Here is a 17,937-nt window from a genome sequence, read left to right on the forward strand (position 1 = left end):
GAGCCAAAAGTACCTGCTTTAGGCCCTGTGCGCACGCTGCGGATTTACTGCGGATTTGCTTCGGATTTGCTGCAGAAAATGTATCTAACATTTCTGCAGTCATTCCCCAGCAAAACCTATGTGTATGAAAAAAAATGCTGTGCGCACACTGCGTTTTTTTATACCTGCGGAATAATCTGCATGTCACTTCTTTTCCGCAGGTACCGGTGTTTTTTGCCATAGATAATGGTAAAAATCCACAGGGACCAACCTGCGGAAAAACTGCGGCAAATCGGTGGCAAATCCGCACCAAACTGCGGCAAAAGTGTATGCGAATTTCGTTGCGGTTTTGGTGCGTTTTTTTACCGTAGGTGCGGGATTCTTTAAGAGGGTCCGGATATTCCTTGAGAAAGTCAATTTCCAGTGCGCACATGGCCTTATGCGGGCTTTACACGAGACGATCTATCGTATCATAGGTCGTCGGGGTCACCGTTTTTGTGACGCACATCCGGCATCGCTTGCGACGTCGGCCTGTGTGACACCTCCTAGCGACACCGTATCGCTCACAAATCGTGAGTCGTGTACTCGTCGCTAGGTTTCATAAAATTGTTTATGAAACATGGCGCCGGTTGTTCATCGTTCCCGTGGCAGCACACGTCGCTCCGTGTGACACCACGGGAACGATGACACTGCTTACCTGCGTCCGTGTGACACCACGGGAACGATGACACTGCTTACCTGCGTCCCGCGGCACGCGCTGGCACTGCGGAAGGAAGGAGGTGGGCGGGATGTTTACGTCCCGCTCATCTCCGCCCCTCCGCTTCTATTGGTCGGCGGCTGTGTTACGTTGCTATGACACCGAACGTCCCTCCCCCTTCAGGAAGTGGACGTTTGCTGCTCACAGCGAGGTCGCATAGCAGGTAAGTACATGTGACGGCGCTTAAACGACTTTGTGCGACACGGGCAGCGATTTGCCCGTGACGCACAAACGACAGGGGCGGGTACGATCGATCGTGAAATCGCACGATAGATCGTACCGTGTAAAGCCCGCATAACTTTGGAATTCTGGAGTCATGATGCAGCTGTCCCAGATTATTTGGTTACACCATTCAGTTTATTATAGCAATACAGTAAAACCTCAACAGAACACCAAGTCTTTAAGAAATCTATCACTTCATCTATGTGATTATGAGTTTGTTCTCCCTGACATTGTGTTTTCCTAATAATTGTAGGTCTTTGCTGAACCTTCTGTAAGTCTTTTTGCCCTGGACTCGTGTGAAGGGAGAGAGATGCACTTTGAGGACGCTGTGACCTCGGTTCTTAGCAAGGACCTTCATTTCTATGCCCAGTCTGTGTGGATCAGGAGAGGACTGTAAGTATCAGCAGGCATTGGAATTAATTTTGTAACCTTTCATTTCTAATAAAAGGCTTATTGGTGGATCATTAAGTGATAGAGTTGAAAACAAAGATATTCTGGACCCTTGTCCCTTCAGCCAATTCTGTAGCTTGGGCCAGAGCCTTCAAACCTCTTATCTGCCGGGTTTCTCAGCGCCTTTTCTGATTAGTAGGCATGGTACGATGCCATTGTCGCAGTGTGTCGCAAGCATGACCTTGTGCCAAGTCTAGTAATCAGAAGAGATGGCCAGGAATGCCAGCAGGTAGGAGGTGGCTCCTGGATCTCTAGATAGCGGCTAAGAACTACCAACATGGCCAACGGGACTAAGGTCTTTTGCTCAACTCTATTTAGCAAAACTAAATCCGCTTTATTTGGTCTGACAACAAATGTACAGTAAAGCACAGAGCAGAGGAGTAGCAAGTGAAGAAATAATGGAACTAGGGCAGGAAGCAACTGTGGCTACTGTCACTAATAAAGGGACCCTGGGGAAACAGAAAATGGACTCAAAACTTCATTAAATGTAAATCCTAAAATGAAAGTTTGATCACAGGTAGCCTTCAGAATTATTACTGCAGATTTACAAAGTAGAACATTTTTTGTTCCTTACTTAGAACGGTAGATCATTTTTTTCTTGTTTTATTGGGTAACTGTTCAATAACCATGTAGCATGATCCTTCCTGATCTGAAGGTCTCAGCCTTATAGCTTATAGAGAATCTGTCAGGGGATTTTGTAGTACGATACTAGTGTTATCTTTAAATAGAGCTTAAAGGGAACCTGTCACCACTTTTTTTGGTTATAAGCTGCTGCCACCACCACCGGGCTCTTATATACAGCATTGTAACATGCTGTATATAAGAGCCCAGGCCGGGGGTATAACATAAAAAACACTTTATAATACTTACCTAAAGCCTGCTTTACACGAGACGATAGATTGTGCGATAGCACAATCGATCGTACCCGCCCCCGTCGTTTTTGCGTTACGGGCCATTAGTTGCCCGTGGCGCACAAACTCGTTGAACCCCCGTCACACGCACTTACCTTCCGGACGACCTCGCTGTGGGCGACGAATGTCCACTTCCTGGAGTGGGAGGGACGTTCGGCGTCACAGCGACGTCACACGGCAGCCGGCCAATAGAAGTGGAGGGGAGGAGATGAGTGGGATGTAAACATCCCGCCCACCTCTTTCCTTCTATTAAGCCGTCGGGTGCCGCGGGACGCAGGTAAAGCTGCTGTTCATCGTTCCCGTGGTGTCACACGGAGCAATGTGTGATGCCACGGAAACGATGAAGAACCGCCGCCATTTTAATTAAACAATTTTATGAAACCTAGCAAAGAGTACACGACTCACGATTTGTGAGTGATACTGCGTCGCTAGGAGGTGTCACACGAGACGACGTCGTGTGGTATGCCGGATGTGCGTCACGAAAACCGTGACCCCAATGACACAGCGCACAATCTATCGTTTAATGTAAAGCCCGCTTAACAGTCGCGCTGTAGGCCTTATGGGTGTCTCCGTTGTCCGGTGCCGGCGCCGCCTCTTTTGGCCATCTTTGTGCTCCTTCTTCTCTAGCTGCAGTGCATGACGGGTCCGACATCATCCACACTCGCCGGCATTCAAGTCCTGAGCAGGGCAGATCAAAGTTTTGTACTACGCCTGCGCAGGACCGGTGAGTGTGTATGACATAGCCGTGTCATGCACCCAGGCTTCAGAAAGAGGACGAAGATGGCCAAAAGAGGATGCACCGCCACCGGACAACGGAGACACCCATAAGCCCCACCGTGTGACCGTTAGGTAAGTATTATAAAGTGTTTTTTATGTTATACCCCTGGCCTGGGCTCTTAAATACAGCATGTTAGAATGCTGTATATAAGAGCCCGGTAGTGGTGGCCGCATCTTATAGGCAAAAAAGTGGTGACAGGTTCCCTTTAAGAAGATCTCTCAGAATGAGCAACTTTTATAGCTCTACCTCTTTCTGTTATCTTGTTGTAAGCCCCGTAGAATTCAGTGTGACGTAGTAACTAGTCAAGCATATGTAAATACAAACTGCATATTCACTGCTCCCTCCTCCTACATCTCAGTTGTGGCATCAGTGATAGTAAATCTAAACCGAATTTGCCCTGCTCTGTTCCACCTCTCAGCAGTGATAGTGATTGTACTGGGAGGTGGGTTGGGGGAGCAGTGAATATTCAAATTGTATTCACATACACTTGACTAGGGTGGAGGAAACGCTGAATTCTACCGAGCTTACAACAAGATAATAGGAGACGGTAAAGCTGTAAAACTTACTGATCCTGAAAGGTCTCCTTAGTCTTTTATAAATTTAACATTAGTATTGTACTACAAGATCACCTGACAGATTCCCTTTCTTTCCATGGAAAGGACAGCAAGGTAAGGTGTTCACCTAACTATAACGATGGGCTTAGCACTGTTTTTTGTACCAGTAGAAGCTCAATCACTTCTATTGATGTATAAATTGCTTAAAAAGCTACAAAGCATTGGGCATAATGCTGCTTATTAAAGGGTTTGTTCTATAAACAGTATATCACTTCTACACAGGATAGGTGATAAATGTGTGATCCAAGTGCCCTTAACTCCACCAGTCAGAAGAACAGGGGTCCCAAAGTCCCTCATGTAAATCTAGAGCTAGTGAGCATGTGTGACCAACACCGCATTCACTGTCCACCAGAATGGGGGTCACATATGTTCACATAGGGTATATTGTGCTGCAGTTCTCTGAATCAATGAAGCCAAACCTCCAGAATCGTAGATTTATCATCTACCTGGTGAATAGGTGACAATGTTGTTTATAGGTCAACACTTTCAACTTCAAAGAAACCTTGAGAACTCATTGATTAAAGAGGACCTGTCAGCTCTTCCTATAATAAATACTCTAAAAAGATCATTTCATTATTAAGGCTTATCGGTGCTTTTTTAAAACCTTTAAGTGTGCGTGCCAACAATCAGGATAAGTAGCGTATTGGATGTAGCTTATTTTCACTGCATCCAAAACACTGCGTAGTACAAGCACAGTGGATGAGATTTATAGAAATCTCTTGCCCACTGTGCTTTTTCTTAACACTGTGTAAACTGCCCTGCAGTGCGGGTTTCCTATCTGCTGAGATTCCATGAGGCTGTTCACACTACTGTCCACCCTGTCTATCTGATCTAATACTGGAGATACCAGGAGTGTTGAGTTAAGAATAGGTTGCTTACACTGCGGTCCACCATGTCTATCTGATCTAATACTAGAGAGACTAGGGATGCTGAGTAAGAAGAGACTGCTCACACTGCTGTCCACCCTGTCTATCTGATCTAATACTGAGACACCAGGGGTACTAAGTAAGAAGAGACTGCTCACACTGCTGTCCACCCTGTCTATCTGATCTAATACTAGAGAGACTAGGGGTACTAAGTAAGAAGAGACTGGTCACACTGCTGTCCACCTTTTCTATCCGATCTAATACTGGAGATACCTGAGGTGGTGAGTGGGAAGAGGCTGCTCACACGGCTGTCCACCCTGTCTATCTGATCTAATACTGGAGATACTAGGGTTGCTGCGTAAGAAGAAACTGCTCACACTTCTGTTCACCGCAGCGTGTCAATTAATCCTGCTCGAGGAAACGCAGTGGACGCAGTAAAAACACGATGCACCCAGAACTCCACATAATTCAGATAGTGGGCACGTACCCTTAAGGGGCTGTCCCTCTTTTAATCCTCTTGTAAACATATAAACAAATAGACAATTAAAAGTCAGCAGTCTCAGTGTGGCCAGTTACTTAGGCTGCTTTCACACTACGTCTTTTTAACATGCGTCCTGAACGTTTTTTTGCTGCAAAAGCGGATCCTGCTTTTACAGCAAAAAACGCATGCAAACGCATGTGTTACTTTGCAGGATCCTGTCACTGGATGTTTAGGGGCGGGCATTGGAGTCATGTGATCGGGAGTGATGGGAACTAAATGTGCCAGACTGGGAGCCGGCTTCTTACAACTGCGGAGGTTCGTAACCAAGGTAAACATCGGGTATACTTGCTTGGATACCCGATATTTACTTTGGTTACGAGCGTCTGCAGCTGCTAGGAGCCGGGTTCCCTGCACACGTAACCAACGTAAACATCGGGTAACTAAGATAAGTGGTTACCCGATATTTACCTTGGTTACGAGTGTCCGCAGCTCTCAGGTGGATGAGGGGGAGAGACAGAGAGGTAGGAGAGAGAGGGACTGATCACACGAGACTGGTTCTGGGCATGCACAGTAGAGCAAGCAGGATCCTGTCTATCAGCATGCCAGCGTTCACATGCGTTTGCATGCTGTTTAGTCAGGATCCAGCGATTTGCAGTATTTGGACGCAGCTCAAAAACGCTACATGAAAGATGTTAAAAAACTGCAAGTTGCTGGATCCTCACTATAACGCACGCAAACGCAGGTGAACGCATGTTAACGCGAGTCCATTGCAAATGCATTGAAATGAAAACGCATTTGCACTGGATCCGTTTTTGCGTTAAAAAAACGTTCAGGACGCATGTTAAAAAGACGTAGTGTGAAAGCAGCCTTATGCCATGAGTGTGCAATGTTTGCAGTCTCTGTGCCTGTGCAGGCACCACTGTGATCTGGACAGATCTACCATTTACTATTTCTAATACCGTTGTCTACCTATTTGAGGAGGGTCCATATGACCCTTCCAGAACACCAGGATTGTGCGCACGTGACATATTAGCCTTCAATTACAGAAATCCTTCACTGGTCACTTGGAGTTCTTGTTCTTTCCAGAGTAAAGTTTTGCCCCAAGGGAGAGCGATACTCGCCGTCCGCTCACAAGGTGCAGCTCTTGCAGAATTATGTGTTATATTTGCAGGGAGTATCTGTCACACTCTTGACACTCACACATTACCTTCCACCTCCAAATTAAACAATTTGTGAAAGGAAATGTTGAGCGGCTCTAGTGCTGGTATTCGGACCCGCCTGTTTGCACATTCTTGTGTGTGTCACTTGCTGAGATTATTCTTGTGTCTTCTTGTGACAGGATTGCGGTATGACAATCTCTCTAATCTATAGAAACCTTTAGGGTCATTAAAAATGCAGTTTTCAGTTATGAAAACTACTTTGCAACACATCAATATCTTCACAAAAATGTAGATTCTTCTATACAGTAACATATACATTATCTTCCATAGATTGCAATAATGTAACATTGACGTGCTTCTCCGAGAATGGAAAAGAATAAACATGTAAAGGAAATGTCAATAAATATGAATTTTTAAACACTTTTTATGAACAAATCACAATCATTTTTTTATGTATGTGAACACTATAGAATTAAATGGTTGCCGCATTATTACACTGACAAAAATTATATTGAATTGTGAGGACAAGAGCCTGTGAGCTTGTGCAGTACAACACTCCTCTGCTGTGACCTGGAGGTAACCTATACCATGTATTGTCATTCAGTGGACTGCAGTGTGAGCAGCTTCTTCTTACCTCTGCACTCCTGGTACAGTTAGGTGCAGAAATATTTGGACAGTGACACAAGTTTTGGCATTTTAGCTGTTTACCAAAATAAATTAAAGATACAGTTATATAATCAGTATGGGCTTAAAATGCAGACTATCAGCTTTAATTTGAGGATATTCACATCCTAATTGAAGTAAGGGTTTAGGAATTACATATTTTTAATATGTAGCTGTCTCTTTTTCAAGTAACCAAAAGTAATTGGACAATTATCTCAAAAGCTCTTTAATTGGCTGCATGGGCTAGTCCCTCATTTATCCATCATCAATTAAGCAGGTAAAAGGTCTGGAGCTGATTCCAGGTGTGGGATTTGCATTTTTTAAGTTGTAAACCCACAACATGTGGTCAAAGAAGCTCTACTGTAAATGAAAGAGAAAGAGGCCATCCATCATTAGGTTGAAAAAGACAAGACATCCATCAATGAGAAAGCAGAAATGTTAGGAGTGCCCATATCAACAGTTTGGAATATTCTGCAAAAAAAGAGCACACTAGTGAGGCTTAGGAACTCAAAAAGGCTTGGATGTCCATGGAAGATAGTAGTGGAAGATGATCACTGAATCCTTTACATGGTGAAGAAAAACTCTTCACAACATCCACCCAAGGGAAGAAGACTCTCCAGGAAGTAGGTGTTTCAATTTCTAAGTCCACCATAAAGAGAAGACTTCATGAGAGCAAATACAAAGTGTTCACAACAAAGTACAAACCACTAATCAGTCATAAAACTAGAAAGTATATGGGACATTAAAATTATGGTCAGTTGGAGCGCTAAGGAGTAAGGGGAATCTTTAAACAGGAAGGTAAAACAACAAACCTTTTATTGATATTAAACCCTCTAACATCCACTACGCGTGTCAATGGCATATGCCATCTTCATCAAATTTAAGGGTGGGCAACCCCTAAAGGTGAGCAGTTCTCAGTTTTGTTGAATCCCCCACCACCACCAGGTGCCCCGCAGCACGTCTCTCCCCTTTTTCTCTTTTCATAAAACTAGAAAGGCCAGATTAGACTTTGCCAAAAAAATATCTAAAGAAGCCATCCAAGCTCTGGAAAAGCATTGTATGGACAGATGAAACTAAAGCCTGCTTTACACGTGTCAATTTCGCATACGATATCGTATGTGATGTGACATGCCCCCATCGTATGTGCGGCATGTTCAATTTGTTGACCGTGTTGCACAAACGATTCTTTCCCGTCACACGTACTTACCCGTCCATACGATCTCAATGTGGGCGGCGAACATCCACTTCCTGGAGTGGGAGGGACGTTCCGCGTCACCGCGACGTCACGCGGCAATCGGCCAATAGAAGCGGAGGGGTGTAGATGAGCGGAACGTAAACATCCCGCCCACTTAGTTCCTTCCGCATTGCCGGCGGGAGCCGTGGGACGCAGGTAAGCTGTGTTCATCGTTCCCGGGGTGTCACACACTGCGATGTGTGCTGCCTCGGGAACATTGAACAACCTGACGTTCAATTTTTAGTAATTGAACGACGTGCATATGATCAACGTTTTAACGTTCAATCGCAATCGCACAGAGGTTTCACACGCTACAATGTAACTTACGATGCCGGATATGCGTCACTTATGACGTGACCCCGCCGACACATCGTTAGATAAATTGTAGCGTGTAAAGCGGGCTTTAGATATGGATTATTCCATGACGCATCTATAAGGGATAAGCAGGTTATCCTGTAAAACACACCCCCCGTACCATATCTACCTAAATGAAGACGAGAACCACGACTTTATTGCAGGAATGGCCACAGTTTTATTTTACCGTATATATGTATACCAAACTTGTGGCCCAACATGCCACTCAATTGTTAAACTTAACCTTATACATATATACCCGTATAACCAGAAACACCGATAGATCCGTCCGAGAGGCAAACCATCATTCCTAACCCCCCGGCCGTAACCTCCAAACCGGCCCAGAGGACCACCTTGGCCGTGACCACCCGGCCCGAGGTGAGGGGTAACAACGTTCCATCGTTAATTACCCCTACCCAGAACCTGCGGGACCTCCGCCCACAAGTTCCCATCCACTCCGAAGCCACTCCCCTTGAGCGACTTCGTACCAACAAGCCGACTGTCGGTACTCCCAACCTCTCAGACGGACCTATCACCCCGCCACAGGCCGGCCAAGTGACACCCTTACTTGGCCCGGGCCCCCCACACCCCCAGTGCTTGCTCTAGGCCATCCCTCAAACCCAACATCCATAAATCCAGACCCACATCAGTCAGGTGAACCCCATCTCTCCTTAGATACTGCTCCGTGGACTCCTCCAATTCTCTATGCCGCACCACCAACCCACCATTTCTCGCCACAAACCTGCCAATAGCCCAGTTCAGCTTGCTCCGAGCCCTATTAATACGGTCCACCGACCTCCCAAAACGCCACTGCGTCCGAGCTATAATGTCCGACCAAACGATAACTATGCCCGGGAACGCCCTCCACAAATGTAACAGGTCCAGCTTTATATCCCTTTTCAATTCTCTCGCCGACCTTACTCCCAAATCGTTCCCTCCCACATGCAAAATTAACACATCAGGGACACGATCCATACGGCTATAATAAGCCACCTCAGGGCGCACCCTACCCCAGGTCATGCCCCGAATTCCGAGCCACTTTACTCGAGCTTCCGACACCGACACTCCGAGCTGCCGACCGTCACGCCGCACATCCGCCCGCAACGTTCCCCAATACACATAGGAGTGCCCGAGGATCCACACAAGGCATGGACCTATAAAATACAAAGACCACGAATAAAAACAGCAACAGCACAAGAAATTGCCCACAAACCGGCATCTAACACCAACCTTGAATCCCCCACCCCTGACCATCACCTGACCAAGTGAGGCCTAATGTACAAACGGAACCTGGAAGACTCCCACCTCCCAATCCTCCGGATACAATCCTCACTCAAGCCCCACCTGGCGGCCTCCGTTGCCGTCCCAATCCGGAAGGAGTGAGACCCGTACTCACGTGGCTCCTCCCCCACCCTTGCTAGAGCCATCTTCAGCACCGCATTGAATTGATACCGCGACAAAGCCAATCCGTCCATATGTCTAAGAAAAACACCAGGGTAACCGCCGCGCACCTTTAAAAACTCTGACACATGTAACACTGGGCACAACTGGTGCCCCGGTAAAGCGTACAACACTACTAAGCGCCCCCGGCCCCTCTGATCCGTCTTAGAAAAACGAAGCCGACATTCCACTCTATCCTCCCCCAGCATCACATCACCCAACAGCAAACCACCCATCGCTTGCTTAGTCGGGCTGACCAATTCGCCAATACGAAAGGCCCCAAAAAACGCCAGTACAAAAGCTACCGAGAACAACAACCGCTCATAAGGAGACGAACACAACTCCCCTAAACACCCCACCAAACGCACCAACAATGGCAATGACACCGGCCGCCTACAGTCACGCGACTGAGCCCCTTTTCGAAAAACCCTTCATCGCCTGTCGCACCAGAAAATCCTTAGTCGCGTCCTGAACCCCTTGCATCTGGAACAAAAAGGCCAACGCCGCCAACTTGCAACTAATCACCGAAACAGACCTGCCTTCCGAAAAATCCCCACTTATTAACATCAGTACCCCCAACACTCGACCCTGGTAACCCGACTCCATGAACTCCCTACTTTCCAACTTTGCCCATTCCTGCCACACCGCCTGATATCGGCACCAAGTAGCCTCAGACACCGATCTCCGAATTCCCTCAAAAGCTACACCGATGCCAGGTCCCACAGCCAGTTCGGGCAAGGTTCCCCCTCCGCGTCCGCTTCCGGCACCAGCTTCCTGAACCTGCAAAACTGAAACCGTGATAGCGCATCAGCCACCTCGTTGCGAATCCCAGGCACATGCCGAGCCACCACGCAAATGTTTAACTCCAAACAACGCAACACTAGATGCCTTAAATACCCCACAACCGGCGGGGATTTTGCCGACAGTGCGTTGATGGAATGCACCACCGCCATGTTGTCACAATGCATGCAAACCCTTCTTCCAGCAAAAACAGGGCCCCACAACTCCACCGCCACAATAATGGGAAACAATTCCAACAGCGCCAAATTCCTCACCAAACCTGCTTCCACCCACCGCCGCGGCCACTTTCCCACGCACCAGCGCGTTTGAAAAATTGCTCCAAAACCTGTCACCCCAGCCGCATCCGTGTACAATTCCAGCTGGCTATTGGACACCGCCTCGCTCATCCAAAGGGTCCGACCGTTGTACCGGTCCAAGAACTCCTCCCACACCAACAAATCCCCTTTCATCATTTTTGTCACTCTGACAAAGTGATTTGGAGCTTTTACCCCTGCGGTTGCGCTCGCCAGTCTCCTATTAAATATCCGCCCCATCGGCATAATGCGACAAGCGAAATTCAATTTTCCGAGCACTGACTGCAACTCGCGCAACCGCACCTTCTTGGCCTGAGACAAAAACCGCACCGACGCCTTCAAATCCAACAGCTTTCCCTCCGGCAACCGGCATTCCATTGCCAGTGTATCAATTTCGATACCTAAGAAACATAATACCGTCACCGGCCCTTCTGTTTTGTCTTTTGCCATCAGAATACCCAGGCTCCGCGCGATCCGCTCTAACGTAAACAACAACAAGGAGCAAACCGAAGAGCCCGCCGGACCCACGCAAAAGAAGTCATCCAAATAGTGAATCACCGAATGGACTCCTGCCACCTCCTTGACTACCCATTCCACAAACGTACTGAATGCCTCAAAATAAGCACACGAAATGGAACAGCCCATCGGCAGGCAACGATCCACATAGTATTCACCATCCCACATACACCCTAAGAGATGAAAGCTCTCTGGATGCACCGGGAGTAAACGAAAAGCTGCTTCCACATCCGCCTTTGCCATCAGGGCCCCCCGCCCCGCTACCCTTACCAGCTCCAAGGCCCTATCGAACGATACATAACATACCGCCGACAATTCCGGTGATATCCCATCATTCACCGACAATCCCGCCGGATAAGATAAATGATGAATGAGCCGAAATTTGTTCGGCTCCTTCTTAGGTACCACCCCAAGGGGGGAAATCCGTAAATTAGAGAATGGCGGGTCCTGGAATGGGCCCGCCATCCTCCCCAACTCCACCTCCTTCTGCAGCTTTTCCTTCACCACCGCCGGATGTTCTTTTGCGGACCGCAAGTTTCCCGGGCGAAACACCGGCGCCTCAGATTCAAACGGAATCCGAAAGCCCTCTGTAAAACCACGTTCCAACAACTCCGCCGCCCGCACATCCGGGTATCTACTTAAATAGGGAAGCATCGCCTCTACCCTCACTGGCGTCCTCCCTTTTACCAGACCCCTCCCCCGCCTTTCCTTTGCCTTTCTTGAAGCACCTGGCCAGAGGGTGGGACCCTCCACATTCGGAACACTCGTGTCTGAACCGACAAGAGGCCCCGAACTTACACTGTCCCTCGTTATACTGCCAACAAGCTCCCTTTTTCTGTCCAGCCGAGGACCCGCCACTCGCACCCGGGCTCCCGGCACCCCCTCGAAAGGGCTGAGCCGGCGCCGTCATTAACCGCATCCACAAAGAAATATCCTTGTGGCCCCACTGGACTCCCGGCCGCAGAGCCTTCCGCTGCCGGAACTGCTCATCATATCTCAACCACCCCAAACCGCCGTATACTCTATACGCTTCCCCTATCGCGTCCATATATCCAAATAGGGCGGAACAATGCTCCGGCTCCTTTTCCCCGATCACACTGGCTAAGATAGCAAAGGCCTGCAACCAATTGGTAAACGTCCTCGGGATCAACCTATATCGCCGTTTTTCCTCATCCTCCTTCTCCTTTTTTGTATCACTAGGTTTCACCTTATCCAAATTAAACTTTTCCAAGGGAAGCAGGGAAAAAATTTCCACATACTCCCCCTTCCAAATCTTTTCCCTCACCTCCTTTTTCAAATGAACCCCTAACTGCCCTTCAAAGCACACATAAATTTCACTCCGTGCCCTATCATCCAAACGCACTACCTCATCCTCCTTTTCTTTTTCCTTTTCCGCCTCCTTACTCGCACCCACGGAAGCCGCCCCACCAGCCTCCTGTCCCGTACCTGCCGCCGAGGTCGTGTCCCCCGCAGCAACATCGCGCACCGGCGCTTCTGTCCGCACCACCTCCGTGGGGCCCACCCACGCCCCCACCGGAGCCCCAGGCCCAGTCCGACTACCCCGTTCCGCAGACAACCCCTGCAACACCCCCAAAAGCTGCCCCCAAAACTCTGGACCCGGTAAACCAGACTGCCCGACCGCACTCGCCCCCAGCGCAACGCGTCCCGCGACGGAACCCCCGCCCTCGCCCGCGCTACCCACAGCATGTAACATTTCTGTTGTCTGCTCACCAGGCTGCCGTTGACCCGACGCCGGAACAGCCGTGCCACGATCTTCCAGCTGCCGCTCCGTCCGACCTGCCGCTGCTCCTTCTTCCTCGCTGGAGTCTGATGCGCTGCCGAAATCCTCAGGGGGGACCAGCGAGGGGACAGCCCGCACCTGGCGGCCGTCGACCCCCACGGTCACCGCACCCCGCTCGTCCGGGCGACTCCTGCTTGACCTCTTCCTTTTCTCCCGTCGTGGCGCCCTGCCGCCGTCTCTTCCCGCTGTAATCGTGATATCCTGCTGCGCCGCCCCTTCTCCTGTCGTCCTCAGTGGGCTCCCTCCCTGCCGACTGCCGGAAGGCCGTGCCGAGCTTGCTCCTCGCCGGGACCCACCCCCAGCACGCTCCTCGCCGGGGGGGACCGTGACTACCGATCTCCTCTGTGCCTGCGGGCCACCGTACCCCTCCTCCGATCTCCTGACCTCGCCGCTCACATCCGCTCCCGTCCCCCGTCCTGTTGCTCTCCCCTGCGGCCTGCAGGGAGTCTCCTCCGGCAATCCGGCACGCCGAGCGCCACCCCCAGCCGGCACATCACTGGGGGCTGCCGTCATCCATGCTCCGGTCTGGTGCTGCGCAGGCCGCGGACCGGAAGTGGGCCTCGCAGAGGCTCCGCCCACCCCCGACCCACGGGATCTCCGTCGCGGATTCCTCCCGGTGGCCGGCTGCTCCCCTAGATTAGTTGAAGGGCTCCGCCGCTGCTCCGGAGGGTCCCCGCAGGGGCTCCTTGATCTGATTCTCCCCCTCCAGCTGGGGGAGTAGCGCTCCGGCGGTCGCGCCCGCCGAGCACGTAGCCACGGCCCGGGCGCTGGAACAGCAGGCGGCGCCGCTCCAGCCCCACAGACCGCTGCCAGCTGCTGCCTCAGGGCATCCACTCCCATGACCTCGGATGCCCCCCGCACCATCTCCAGGAGTTCAGCAAGGGCAGCCATGGCAGGAAGCAGCAGCAGCACTACGTCCTGGGACACAAAGATCAATCGACGAAAGGGGAGGTAAACAGCACACCCCCCTCTCTTATACCTCTCCCAACACCCCACCCCTTCCTTGCTCCCCCCCAATCCCCTTACAGCTCCCTACTACCAATCCTGTACTCCCACACATCCCCCATCCCATGCAAACCTATTAACCCTTTCCTAACCTTGCACCCTCCCGATCGTCATGGGGTCCATTCACCCCTATGGGGCTCACTGCCCTTCTTTATTCCAACATCACTGTGTAATTTATCCCTGTACAGAGAAATGGCCGTGTACATTATTCAGTTATCACTGTGGGTTTTCTGTGACTTCATTCCACTTGATGATAAAGGACATCGGAGATTAGATATACTCAGTGCTGATTATGTTTATAAACACTTCTGATTTGGCAGAAATCTTACAGGTTAAGGACATATCCTTTGTCTGTGTGTTTGGCATGTATTTGGAATGTACTGTACAAATATGCACACTGGGGTCTCTTTGTACATCTGTCATGTACCATCCATTATTTTTAACCACCAGCCCAATAATTCTATGGATCGCTCAGCTGCTCTTGCCCCGGTTGACTGCCCCAGTCGCATCGGCGCCTTTTGTCACACTTGTAGCCAGCAACCATAGAATGCGGTTGCACTAGTTTTCTGGAAGCCAGATTGCTGGAAGCCATTGTAATGTAATGTTTTTTTTCTAGTGAAGATGTCTAAGCAAAGCACAGGATTGTTATTTTTACATCAATTTTTCAATGTCACAGATAATGCATGTAGTCTATATTTTAATCACTGTGGTATTTATTAAGGTAGCCTAGGGGGAGACTGAGGGTGCTGGCTGCACGGCATACTACATAGCAGCCTGTAGTCTGGAGAAGGGAGACGTTAGTGCCCCAGTATTTTGCTGACATACTGTAGATGATGTGAGATTTGCGAGATTCAGATCACTGTAGATTAAGGCTGTGTGCACACAAGGAGTTTTTGGTGAGTTTTTTACATTGTGTATTTTTGCTGCATCAAAAACGCAACGTCTTATGGATCCGGCAAAGTGGATGGGATTTGTAGGATTCTCCTGCCCACTATGCTTCTATTTTGCTCATTGTAAACTGAACTGCGACGCGATGCGTGTCAAATATGTCAATTTCTCCTGTGTGTACTGAGTTTTATGTGCGGATTTTTCCTACAAATTTGGATTACATGCAGGAAATCCACAGGTTAAAAATGCATGGGCGTTTTTTAGTGTTTTTCTGTTGCAGAAATGCATAAAAAACACATGTAATCCACACACGACTGTATTAATAACATTTTTTTTCAAAGCCAAATACCAGAAGTATCAAAAACAAAGCTGGTCCCGTCACGGGCTCCAATGCAGTGTGGTAGCGACACAGCAGAGTAGGCCTAGCAATGTAGCAGTGGTGGGTTTGTTACTAGTCCAAGGCAGAATGGGTTAATAATATAGCAGATTTCTCAGCGACGTAGCAGGGCTGAATTTCTCAAGGAATTTAGAAATTGAGAAACAGTCCACAGTAGTGGCATGAATGGCAACTACCTGAATACTCAGGGGATGATCTGCCACCTGAGCCGGCCCATAATGCTTCACAGAGGTGCGTGCTAGCAATCTGACCCGCCAAGGAAGAGAGAATGGCAGTGATTGGAGGATGATACAAGGCGTGTAACACTACGGTCACTTCCTGCACGGACTTCAATAACTTTTCTTGATTTAGTGCAAACACAGAGAACCCCATTGAAGTATCCCTGAGCAGATGAGTATGCATATTTGTTGAAAGCTGTTATCACAGTGGATCGTTATAATGAGCTCTGTATGACATTAAAGTTTTGACTCTTGATCACATTTGTAGCTCGTTGGCAAACCAGACTCTGACAGGAGACTTGAAGCCATCATTTCCTGTGGCCTTAATTTAGCTTTACAATGCAAAGTAAGTGAAATCAGCACATCATGTACCAGGGTGTCAGGGCACATTTATCTGTAGTGACAGCAGATTAAATACATTACTGAAAATCGTGACTAATGGAAAACAAACTTGACTGAAGACGTTCTCATGAGATTTTATGTCAATCAGTCAATGTTTGCAAATTATACAAATTAACTCCAATTTGCTTAATATCTCAAATATTCTCCAGCTTAGTTATTTTTACTTACTATATGCAGCATTGGTATAAAAATTAACCTCACAACATCTATCGTATAAAGTGGGAAAGCCGTGGGTATAACAACATAGGAACGAGGACGGCCATCTCTTCGGTTGGGTGATGTCCAAGTCATGTTCTCTCGGTGCTGCCGACTTCCTAAAAAAAAAAAACAACAAAAAAAAAACCAGACCTAAACTCATATTGTTGCAGTCTGTGATTAGCTGCAGTGGTCACACATTACTGCGTAATGCCGTCTGGATGACACACTAGTGTTCCCACGTTGCAGATTTGTTTGTAGTTTTTCTACACCTAAGGCCTCGTTCACACACTGCATTTTTACCCGCATTTTTTTTGTGTTTTTGCTGCAGAAATTTTTTGAGAAAATGGTTGCAACCTTTCTGCAGACATTCCCCAGCAAAACCTATGGAAAAAAAATAGCTGTGCGCGCACTGCGTTTTTTTCTCAAGAAAATTCTTTCTGCAGAATTTCTTGAGAAAAAGAATGTGCATGTCACTTCTTTTCTGCAGGTACCTGTGTTTTTTGCCATAGATAATGGTAAAAATTTGCAGGGACCACCTGCCGAAAAAACGCACCAAAACGCATCAATAACGCATGTGTTATTGGTGCATTTTTTTACTGCAAGTGCGCTAATCTTTCAGATTCTCAAGACATTTCTTGAGAAAAATCCTTTTTCTAGTGTGAACAAAGCCTAAAGTTGCATCTCTTGGGAGGAAAAACTGCGTAAAAAAAAAAGTGCGTTATTGCTGTGCTTTTGCATTTTTTATGTGTTTTATGCTTTGTTTATATATTGTGGTAGAAAAACGCTGGGGAAATATGCGGAAACAATTGACATGTCAAGTGTTTGGTGCAGTTTTTTCTGCACCACAATCTGCAAGAAAAAAAACATAAAAAATGCAAAAAAAAAAAAAACCACAGCGTGTGCACACAGCCTTAGGGTGGCGAGTAGTGGTTTGCTGGGGGTGTAATTTTATTTTTAATGTTGGTGGAAATTTGTGTTTTTTTATTCCGAACTTTTTCTGTGCATTACCCATGAAATATAATCTAAATCAAATAATGTTCTATTTCCCCATTCTGCAACAAATCCGTGTCCAATTCACTACAGATCTAAAAGGGTCAATTTCTTGGATGAAAACTTCTGCCGTTCATGGATTCCATTCGTTACAATCACATCCACTTTGCTGCTTCTAGATTCCGATTTGGATTTTACATCTGGAAATCCGGAAGGGAAATTCGTAGCAGGTCCTATACCGACTCTTCAGAAGAAAGAGAACTTGATCTCGCCACTTACTGGATGTAACAATCCTAAAAGATAATATCGACTCTTTAACAAGCCTTGCTACGTGATTTGGACTAAAAAGCCAAACCAGAAACTCCATTTGCAGACAAGTTGTCACACAGAGTTTTGCTAAAAAGTCGCCGTTTGTCATGGAGGCATCAGATGCTGTTCACACTACAGATTCTGACTCTCCAGACTATGGTTTCTCTGGAGTTTCTGCGTTACACAGGCACGCTTGAGCGTTATCCTGCT

General features: G+C 47.9%; 1 protein-coding gene across 4 annotated transcripts in view; it reads left to right on the top strand.

Moving 5' to 3' along the window:
* Positions 1 to 17,937, top strand: part of CRYBG3 (crystallin beta-gamma domain containing 3) — a 246,891-nt gene that overhangs the window by 206,191 nt on the left and 22,763 nt on the right. For all 4 annotated transcript variants that reach the window (XR_012750420.1, XR_012750421.1, XM_075335127.1 and 1 more), the window contains one exon: positions 1,212 to 1,351. Coding sequence is in view for 2 of the 4 variants with exons in the window: in XM_075335127.1 (XP_075191242.1) it covers positions 1,212 to 1,351 (140 nt within the window). In the remaining 2 variants the exon portion in view is untranslated. The remainder of the gene's footprint in view (positions 1 to 1,211; positions 1,352 to 17,937) is intronic.

This window comes from Anomaloglossus baeobatrachus, chromosome 2 (genome assembly GCF_048569485.1).
Source record: "Anomaloglossus baeobatrachus isolate aAnoBae1 chromosome 2, aAnoBae1.hap1, whole genome shotgun sequence".
Taxonomy (NCBI): Eukaryota; Metazoa; Chordata; class Amphibia; order Anura; family Aromobatidae; genus Anomaloglossus; species Anomaloglossus baeobatrachus.